A 10,947-nucleotide genomic window follows, 5' to 3' on the forward strand; every position below is an offset into this window, starting at 1 on the left:
AAAGTACCACCTTATACAAACCAAATGAAGGTCCAGTATAAGAAAGAATAAGAAGAGAAAAAAGGAACACCCTGCTAAATGAAGTCATTTTTAAACATTACTCTAAATGTAGCCATTAGTTTTTGTTGCTGGCCATACAAAAAATAAGTATACTTCAAGTATATTTCCCAAGTATACCTTACCTAGTACGTGTACTAATAATGCTTCTTGGGATTATATTGGCCCCCGTTTTAGTACATAACAGTATTCTTGAAATGAACTTTTAGATGTACTTTTTGTTCACCATAATTGTACTAGCATAATGTCATAATGTCTACAAGAGTATAATTAAATATACTCGACTCTATCACAATACTAACCTTACAGTATTAATAATGTTTCACATTGTTTGAATAAACAAATACATTTATTAATATATGAGGTTCCATTCAGTTCAAGGAATTAAATTTTAGTGTGGCTGCAACTTACTCCTTAATTTAAAAATTATGCTGTATATTGTAGTTTATATTTTATACTACTTTCACAGTGAATCGCATTTTATAGTAATACACTCTGAATGAGGATTTAAGTAATTACTCTTAGATCTACAGTAGAAAACAACAGAAATCCAGATGGTGTAATAGTATAATCTCAGTAACATCACCAATTGTTACATTTGCTGTATTTTACAGCTGTTTCCATGAGTACGGTGAGTTATCGTAAAAATAATGTAATCTCATGGAATTTTCCCACAATTACATGCAAATTACAGTACTAAACTGCTAACATCCTTTAGAGTTTTTTACTGTTGATTTTGCAGTACTAAGCTATGGAAATTACTGCAAAGGCTAACAGTGTTGTGATAAAACTTTGCAGTGCCTGATTTTATGCACTGAAAGTCAATTGACTTCATACTAAAGCGTATTTGTATTTTGCCTTTTATTCTGACATTTTATCTCCAGACAGGACCATTATAAGAGTGTTGCCTCCCAAATTTGCTGTTTTGAGGTGTACTGCTCAACTGATTAACTTTCTCTAACCCTCCTCAGTAATGCTTTACTTTTCATATCATTTTAACAGGTTTTTTTTTACAGCAATCTTTACATCAAATAGAGACATTGTTGGTGGTTGCAACAAGAGCAATAACAATATAAAACATACAAACAAAAACTTTTCATATCATTACTGTAAATGGTCAATGAATTTGTAGTGAATAGTGAACAGCCATACAGGATATGAAAAGTTTTGGAGTTATCAGATAATTTAAAAAAAAGTGAAAGTTTGCCTTTGCTGTGAAAGTATGCATGAAACTTAATGATCCACTTCCATGCACTGAAGGAGTAGTTTCAAATAAGATGTGTTTAGATGTGTTTTTGATGCTGTTATTTTAAAGAAAGTTTTCTTCACAAGACTTTATTTGACTAAGTTTGTCTTTGTTCTGAGTTACTAACATACCTTTTGTTTACAATCGATACAAGCAATATTAAAATATGAGAACTGACATACAATATGTATAATAACTTAAAACTAAGCTAAATCCCACTGAAATGTCATATGGAAAATAATTTGAGGGCTGCATAAATAATAAACCTGAGTAATGCTTTGTGAGGGAATGAAAGGATCAGGCAATGCTTTTATAACACTGAATATTTATTTGAAACACAGTCAATTCAATGATTTCATCATTACTATGATCTGTTAGGATATTCTGTACTTCTTTGCACAAAGATAAGCTCTGGGCTGCTAACCACAGTGGTTTCTTCTCTTGTGACTTTCTTGACAGAACCAGCAATTTCTCTCCCTGTGGACATGGCAAGTGTCAGTTTCTATCAGACTTGCACTAAGTAGATCATAAAATGATGGGAAATGTACTATTTCTTTTTCAGATGAACCTTTTCAGCGGAGACCTTTTATGGTATGGCCACTGTTTAGCTTCGTTAATCATCTTACTCAAAAACAAGGGGGATCAAACTCCAGGAAACACTGTACTGATGGTGTCAGTGTACAACTTACTTTTTCTGAAGCACCTGGGTTCACAGTTATTTCCAAGAGTAGGTTGGCAAATAGCTACATCACAGTGGATGTACAGCTGGTCAAAAACAGAAAAAAAGCACATCTTTGAAAATATGTTACAACAAAAAGTAAGCATGAAATGAAAATAAAGATATTTTTCGCTTAGTATTGGGATGCTATACCTTTTCCTGTAAAGGAGGCATAATGTTTGGCTTTGTAGCTGCTGACTGGGTTGAACTACCATCGCCTACAAAATGGAACATTTTGAAAACAAAGCGGTTGTGGTGGCTTGGAAACTTGAATCCAAATGAGGGTCTGGGAAGCAGGGTTGTTAGGTAGCGGTCATCACGATAGGGGCAGCTATGTTAAAAGCAAAGTGTGTACAGTAAACATCAAAAATATAATACAAATGCCTCCAAATTAAGAGCACCACCTACTCTTACCCATCAATCAGCAAGTCCCACTGAGGAAGACTATGAAGATAGGAATCAGAGGTTGCCCAACATCTTTCAAGAGTTAAGACAAAGTTGGGATCGGTCCTCTCCATCAGGTAGACCTCAACGTAAACAGGATCCCTCAAAACCTTTCTGACAGGGTATTCGACAGCAGTGTAAAAAGAGGTGTAGACTTCCTCTTCTGTCCAAAAAATGAGAATAGTTGTAGTTGTTGACACATTCCCTACTAAAAGAGACTATCTTTGCAGATTTAGCTCTCCAAGACTAACCTTCAACACAACCCTTGGCAACACATTGTCCATTGGCCAGCTTGAGTTCCACACGCACAGGTCCAGCAGCTGCAACTGAGTTTGGCGGAGGAACCGGACCAACATCAATAACCAAAGCCTCAACTGTGGTGCCAACATATCTGCACTGGAACAACAACCTGGCACAAGAAATACAGTTTATCTTAGTCACTCATGAAGTAATTTAGCTATAAACTTTGAATAACAATTTCTTTCTCACTGAACGTTTTCGATCTTCTAGTTTCTGCCCATGCGTGGTAACATTTTTGCCTATGCTGTATCTACTTTCTGATAAAGATATTAAAATATTTACTCATTGTAGGTGTCCCTGGTAATGGATCCATGGGGTCCAGTAATCACTTGGTATACGGAAGACATCCTGTTCTCGTAAATTAGAACACCAGGCTCCTCCTACAGTATAATGACAGGATTTCAGTCTTTAACATTGCCTGTAAAAACTTAAACTTAAAACTTAAATTGTTAACTGAGATTCTAGTGCATCGGCCCAGACAGTTTCTCCAGGAAAGTTAGTCAGTGCATAGGCCCCCTCGCCAATAACTTCAAATCATCTGCTAAAAACCTTGGTATTACTTGTGATCAGCACCTGAATTTTGAAACTCAAATCTCAAAGGTTACCCAATATTGTTTCCTTCATCTCAGAAATGTTGCGAAAATCAAACCTTAAATGTCAGTGAATCCTCTTGAACTTTTAGTACACACTTTAAGTTTCTGTCAGTCCTCAGATCGTCTCCAATTAGTTCCGAATGCAGCAGCAAGGCGGCTAATGAAAATTACAGTGGTCACATATTACACCTGTCCTTGCATCCCTTCACTGGCTTTCAGTGAAATTCAGAATCCACTTTAAAATTCTGTTATTGACATATAAGGCTCTACATGTACAGGCCCCTGGTTATTTAGCTGAGTTTCTAACACCTCAATGCAGCTGGCCTCTCCGATTGTCTGACCAGGGTCTTCTAACTGTCCCTAGCTCTGATTTTAAAACCAGAGGTGTTGTAGCACCCAAACTGTGGAACAGCTTTGCTCAGTCAATGAGGTTGGCTCACTCTTTTATTTGTTTTAAGCAACTACTGAAAATAAAATAACAGTTTGCGGATTTTATGTGAACTGTGCAGTAAACTCTGTGTTTTGAAAAGTGCTATATAAATAAGTTTTTCATGATTACTATTAGTAGTAGGAGGAGGAGTATTAAAAGTATCATTATTATTAATTCAGTTACAACACTTACTTTTACAACTGTACCACAGGCAGTGACAGGGAACTCATAGATGGCAAAAGCTGAAGTGCTGCCAACTGGATTGCAGCTGTGACCATTCTCATAGAAAGAAATTGTCTCCAAGTCAGTGTTGGGCAGAGTTGCATCTCTGGCCACCACCACGATGAACAGGCCTTCCTTGGTGCACTGAAGTGTCACTGAGGCAACAATAATAATAAAGTACAACAAAAAGAAAGACAAATGCAAATGCTTTTACCCTTTCACCATAATGTATCAGTGGTGTAGTTTAGCTATAAAGCAGAACTTCTTACCAGATTTGCCATATTAGCACATGAGTCCATCAAAACAACAGTTTATAGCGTCACATTCAGAAGCAGAGATTTCATTAGTGCCACACGGTATCCTGTAGTTTTCCGCAACTTCACAAGTGTGAAATGACTCTAAAGGCTTTTGAGGGTTCAGAGGTCTTTTGGGCTGCTGAGGCTGCTGAGGGTATTCAGGGTTATTGATTTGCTTCTGCCCCTGTGGAGATGGTGGGTATCTAGGATTCTGAGGGTTCTGAGACCCTTGCCCATAATTTTGGGCATTCGATCTATAGCCCAGCAGGGCAAATAATAAAAGACGACAACAAGTCAGCTTTAGTACCATTACGTCACATAAAAGAACAGCAAATTCTGTGAAATGTATCCTGCAAATATGTTGACTTTTATAAGGTATGGTTAATGATGGCCTGTTAGGATCTCACATCTGAACAGTTTCATAACAAGAACCTTCACAGGGTCTGTCTGACCAACACTGTGCCTTCACAGTGTAAACAAAAACTTTTATTTATCTTTCATTTTGACATCGTTGCAAATCGTTGCAACAGGATGAAGTGTTCTTTGTCTGTGATTTAAAAAAAAAAAGAAGGTATAATTAGACGTAAGCAGGTCATCTGTGGACAGAAGGCAAGAGCTTTCAGTATTATGTATTTTGGCTGCATGAGCTATTCAGTCATTTTATTTGTGACAGGTTAAAATGTTAGTTTTAAAACTCCTGAGAGTCATTTTGTAAATCTATACTGTGCATGCATCTCAAACAAAATATACAGTTTCCTCCTCTTCGGTAACCTCTTCGGAGTCAAAGTCTTGTTTAGGATGAATTTTTATTTATTTAAGTCACTCCTCATAAAAATAAACGGTTTATTTTACGTGATAACCCAATAAAATCATGAATTTGTAATAATGTAATAGCATCTAGAGAGGTAATTCTGAGTAAATTAAAAAGTGATATAAACAAATTAAACCAGAGAAGAAGTATTGTGCAAATTGTACAGCTACTATTGTTTATCTGATGCACAAAAAAAACTTGTGTCTCCACAATTAAACTTTTTGTCACTGTTGTCTATATACCTGCACCCATTACTCACATGAAAACAGACTTTTTTTTTTTTAATGTTCTTTTATATAATTTGTTCTTCTCTTGCAAAACTGTGTACTGCAAAGCTCTGAGTGAATGTCTTTATAGTTTTGGCCAAAGTGATAGCAAAAGTCTATGAATCTCTCTGGTGGGTGTGTCACTCCTATCACTATGGCTGTTTAGCAGCTGGTGGTGGACTTCAGAAGGGGTCAGCACAGAGACTACAAGCCCATTATCATCAATGGAGCTCCAGTGGAGAGGGTGCAGTCCTTCAAGTATCTTGGTGTTCACATCTCCTCAGACCCGACATGGGCTGCCCACATTCAGGTCCAGACCAAAAAGGCTAGGCAGCGCCTGTATCACCTACGACAACTGAGGAAGTTCAGGGTCTCTCCAAAGATCCTCAGGATTTTCTATACAGGCGCTGTGGAGAGCATCCTCACACAGAACATGACATCGTGGTTTGGGAACAGCTGTGTGAAGGACCAAAAAGATCTCCAGAGAGTGATCCGTACAGCAAAACGCTGCTGCAGGATTGCTCTCCCCCCGCTTCAGGACACCTACACCAGGAGATGCCGGACTACAGCAGCGCAGATACTGAAGGACCCGTCCCATCCTGGCAACAAACTGTTCCAACTTCTGCAATCTGGTAGAAGGTTCCGCATCTTCCGGGCAAGGATAGAGAGACTCAAGAGGAGCTTCTATCCCCAAGCCATCCGTGCCCTAAACACACACACCCGCCCTCTCACATCATCTATAATTGACTGAGACAGGACTCTCTTCCAGACACTCTAAACCAAGGCACAATGTACATTTCAATTCCTTTAATTTTAAATATGTTTATATTGTCTATCCTGTAAAATAGTCAGATGTCTATTCATATTAATGTACAAAATTCACCTGCTTGCTGCTACTACTGCACATTCACCCAATGTATATACTATATATATATATATATATATATATATATATATATATATATAATGTTCCTCCTCTACCCCCCCCCCTCCCCCCCACAATTTTTGCACATGTCGAGGAGCGTGTCAGGCTACATTTCACTGTGTGTTATACTTGTATAACTATGCATGTGACAAATAAAGAACCTTGAACCTTGAACCTTGAACCAGATCTCAGTACTGACTTGAAAGTGCATGGACTGCATGGCAAAAATCCTTCTTCAATTTTTTTTCTCCAATGTCCCTTACTGGGATCCATACTTTCACATGTTCTTTAAAGGAAACTGGATTTAAATACAATAACAACAACAACTCCCACCCACCTGCCCACTGTTATTAAAAAATATATAAAGGCCTTTTGATTTTAGACTTCCCTTGTGTTAGAATGGCTCAATAACATTTTCTTTCTCATATCTCATATATCTTCTTTTATTTTGTGGTTGGTGGTTAATCTGTTATGAATTAGAGCCATATTGATCTGCAGACCTTTACATAAGGTGCTTTGGCAAAATATTGATTTTGATCTACTATGTTAAGGGCACCTAAACCAGGGTCAACATAACCTTTTGTGTCCTGTTTTTCTGCTGCATCTTTGTCACCTGTTTGAATATCTTTTCTCACTTGTTTGAAGAAACCATGATTGAAGAAGATTTGCCTGTGTGCTCCACAGTCACATTTTATGACTAAGAAACTGAAGAATCTGAATCCAGATGTATAAAAAAGTTGCTAGTTAGCAAGTGCAGTCATTTCAGTAGCTAAAATTGATGTTCATCAACCCTGAGGCCAGCTGAAGGGGAGGGAATGTAGTGGAAGTAAACAAGTTCACTGTGTTATAAAAGCAGATGGGCATTTCCAGCTCCCTTACAGCACCCAGTGAACTACCGTGGGCACCATGCTACTGAAGTGTGCCACTGTTTGCCTTGTGGCACTGGCCTTGCTTGGACTCTGTGATGCTCAGGGTGGTTTTGTGCCTGGGGTGTGGGCTCCAGACCACCAACAACAAAAACAAATATTTGAAAAACCACTCACATGGAAATACCCTGAAGATCCTAAGCCCAAGCCTAAGCCTGATGTGCCGTTCCAGCTGAGATATCCTGTTTCTGCTGCATCTGTTGCTGTTGAATGCAGGGAGGACATTGTTCATGTGGAAGTCAAAAAGGATTTCTTTGGAGTTGGCCAGCTGATAAATTCGGCTGACCTTACCCTGGGTTCATGCGCTGTTGTCGGAGAGGATACGCCAGCTCAAGTGCTGATTTATCAAGCTCAGCTGCAGAATTGTGGGAGCACATTAAAAGTATGAAGAATAAATATTACATTATTTTGAAATTTAATTCAAGAGCTGGAAAACAGGTTTATGTATAATTTGACTTGTTTTGTATATATATTTTTGCTAGATGACTGGAGATTCCTTAATCTACACCTTCACACTGAACTACAACCCCCAGCCTGTGGGTGATTCTCCTGTGATTAGGACCGACAAAGCAGCTGTAATTGTTGAATGTCACTACCAAAGGTACGTAAACATTGGGAAGATTTGTTAAGATAAAGACATCAAAACAATAGAATTATATTAGTATTTAATGTGCTCTATAGTACGACCTAAATATTTTTAGTAATCTAGAATTTACCAAATGTAATCTGGATATTTCAGTGATATATTATTCTTGCTTTAGTTTTTTGCATTCTCGTAAAACATGTCCTGTCACTTAGAAAGCACAATGTAAGCAGTCTCGCTCTTGAACCCCTCTGGGTCCCATTATCTGTGGCTAAGATGGCACAAGAGTTTCTGTACTTCACCCTGACACTCATGACTGGTGCGTTTAAGATCAGTTTCTCAGTGTGTTTTATATTGTGTGCGACCTTGATTCAAAATACATACTTGTTTGAATTATAGAATTGTCATGTCTTGTTTCACAGATGACTGGAAAAATGAGAGGCCAAGCAACCAGTATTTCCTGGGTGACGAGATTAATTTTGAGGTCTCTGTCATGCAGTACCACCATGTGCAGCTCCGTGTTTATGTGGACAAATGTGTAGCTACCCTTTCAGCTGATGCATCTTCTAGCCCCAGATATGCATTCATAGAGCAAGGGTAATGTAGTTTGATGAGATTGTTGAAGTTGTTTTGTATATTAAGACCTGATTATCACAGATGCCTATGCTACTGGTTACTATGGTCATTTCACATTGTTTTCTTGTGTGCAGGTGTATGATTGATGGTAGGCTCACTGGATCTGTTTCGAGGTTCCTGGATCGCACTGCAGAGAACAAGCTTCAGTTCCAGCTTGAATCCTTCAAGTTCCAGAATGCTAACAGTGGAAAAGTATGCAATTCCAAATTTGAGTTACTAAGTGCATTGTGTTATATTTTCAACAACATTACTAATGTAGAACTATTACATAGAATAATAACATAAATTCTCTCCTGTTCTTAGCTGTACATTACCTGCAACTTGAGAGCAACATCTGTTGCCCAAGTCATTGACAGTAACCACAGAGCTTGTTCCTACATCCGTGGGTGAGTCTACCTTTGTACACATGTATCAATGATCATTAGACCAGAACTGATGTGGCGATACTGCTTACATTTCCATTTCTCCCAAGGTGGAAAGAAGCTGCTGGATATGATGGTGCTTGTGGCTCCTGTGAGTCTTTAACAGGTGGGCAAACTAGTATTGGAATTATTAGTGGCACTACTGGAGGTGGACTTGGTAATACAGGCACGGGAAATACAGGAACAGGGACTACAGGCACTGGAACTGGAAATATTGGTGGCGGAACCACGGGTTCTACAAGCCCAATTAAACAGGTCCCTTGGTTTAGGGGGAGACGGGACGTGTCTCAGCAGGAAGGTATGTGTTTTAAAAAAATATAAGTATTGCAACATTTTAGTAGAGGGAAAGTTTCATTTCAGTTGGTCCTACAAAAAGATAATTGTTTTATGCTTTCTATTTTTTAAGTAAAAAAAAAAACCCACAATGATGCATACTGCAACAATTCTTCTTTCTTTTCTCAGTTTTGGAATGGGAAGGAGAAGTCACCTTGGGTCCCATCTCCATTGAAGAGAAGAAGATAGCTTAAAACAATTTCCTGCTATAAACACGGCCATTAAAATGAACTTCATCTGTGGTTCATGCCTGAACATATGTTAATTTCATTCTTCTTATTCATAGCTCACAACAATATAATAAGACATTGAGGAATGAAAAGGTCCTTCACTGAAACGTAACTCCTTTTACATGCCCCCTCTCTGTAATTACAAATGTTTTATATAGAGCTTGTGTATCCATGAATTGGAACTATTCACATGTAATGGAAATAAAAACGCAACTGTTTGAATTTATTGTGTAATTCACTCAGAACTTTCTTAAGCTTTGCATTGGATCTATTGTAAATTGAAACAAAAAAATAAAATCTAGAAATTAAGAAACATTGAATAGATATAATAACAAATATAATGAGTTAAAAGAGCAATCAGGGGTTGAGCAAAAATGACTCAATAGCACATGTTAGACAATATAGTCACCTGTCTTGTTGTATTTCTGTCAATATGCATGCTTTTAGGGTAAAACAAACAAACAAAAAGGTAAAACAAATCAATATCAATATCATATCACTCAGAAATCATAAGTGGATGAAGGAAGAAGCCATTCACAATCAGCCCCAGGCCATATCCTCATAGTGCCTCCTGATTGGTGCCCTCAGCCTGTCATCACAGACAGCACCCAGAACTCAAACACAACCAGCAAAAACATACAAGTAGCACAGAGTAATAGAAACATGTTTGCTAAATATGAGAAATATACACCTAACAGTGAAAGAAGAAGAAGCCACTTAAAGAGGCCTAACTCTCATCTTCTCAGATGCCCTCTCAGTCAGTCAGCATCTACACCTCAAAGAGCAAAAACACAGGAAATCCGGGCTCTAATCATGGCTCTTATTGTGCTTCCAGGTAATCCCTGTTTTCATTCAGCAATGAGCTTTTGCTGTCACCGTGTGGTATAAATGCTAAACTTCAGTTTACCGAGAGAGAGTTTCAGCACCACATGCAGTGAACAGCTACGCGGGAGGTCTGATCATAAAGCAGTATAGCCAAACACTTCAAAGTGTGGTTTTATGGAAGTTCACTGAAACACAAACCTATGTTCTCTGTTTTATTAAACTCATTTTTATTTGGGTCACGATGGAAATCCGGTAAGTTATGGACCCGAAATTAAAATTCATATAATTACATTTAATGTGTTCACCCACACTGCAGAGGCACCAAATGACTATTTCTGGGAGACGTTACAGTATATAGGCCTTGTAAACCTTGCAATTAAAAAGCGTCCTCCAGTCCATTCTAAGGCACGGTTACAAAACGAGGACTTAGAATTGAAGTCCCTGCCTTTTCCCGGGGAATCCTCGGATCTCCCCAAGGCTGGTCCACACGGATGTTGGCACGAAAAGCACGTTTGCTTTGCCTGCAAATTTTACTCACTGTAATTTCATCTTAACAACTTTATGGCCGCTGTTTTATCTGTTTTGCTCCGTGTGACCCTCTAGGCTCTGACTACATCCACTCAGCACAGCCTGCTCATATGGTATCAGCACTGACGTTATACCGTCTCCGCTTTACACCCCCTC

General features: G+C 38.4%; 1 protein-coding gene and 1 pseudogene across 2 annotated transcripts; one reads left to right on the forward strand and one right to left on the reverse strand.

The window, feature by feature from the left end:
- Positions 1 to 1,667: 1,667 nt before the first annotated feature.
- Positions 1,668 to 4,616, reverse strand: LOC147324550 (zona pellucida sperm-binding protein 4-like; annotated as a pseudogene). Its single transcript, XR_015130637.1, has 8 exons — positions 4,280 to 4,616; positions 3,981 to 4,165; positions 3,048 to 3,145; positions 2,717 to 2,874; positions 2,436 to 2,628; positions 2,175 to 2,352; positions 1,993 to 2,068; positions 1,668 to 1,780 (listed from the first exon to the last, which is right to left on the reverse strand). The product of XR_015130637.1 is annotated as a zona pellucida sperm-binding protein 4-like (transcript).
- Positions 4,617 to 7,194: 2,578 nt separating this feature from the next.
- On the forward strand, positions 7,195 to 9,664 carry LOC147324551 (zona pellucida sperm-binding protein 3-like). Its single transcript, XM_086298420.1, has 8 exons — positions 7,195 to 7,616; positions 7,717 to 7,835; positions 8,033 to 8,136; positions 8,240 to 8,414; positions 8,528 to 8,645; positions 8,757 to 8,839; positions 8,926 to 9,173; positions 9,338 to 9,664. The coding sequence occupies exons 1-8, from the start codon at positions 7,215 to 7,217 to the stop codon at positions 9,400 to 9,402; spliced, it is 1,314 nt and encodes a 437-aa protein (XP_086154546.1). The 5' UTR covers positions 7,195 to 7,214; the 3' UTR covers positions 9,403 to 9,664.
- The last annotated feature ends 1,283 nt before the right edge of the window (positions 9,665 to 10,947 follow it).

The sequence above is a fragment of the Aulonocara sp. 'chitande type north' Nkhata Bay genome, linkage group LG7, assembly GCF_057382095.1.
Source record: "Aulonocara sp. 'chitande type north' Nkhata Bay isolate Kocher_YH1m ecotype deep benthic linkage group LG7, A_spYH_male_GT1.1, whole genome shotgun sequence".
Lineage (NCBI taxonomy): Eukaryota > Metazoa > Chordata > Actinopteri > Cichliformes > Cichlidae > Aulonocara > Aulonocara sp. 'chitande type north' Nkhata Bay.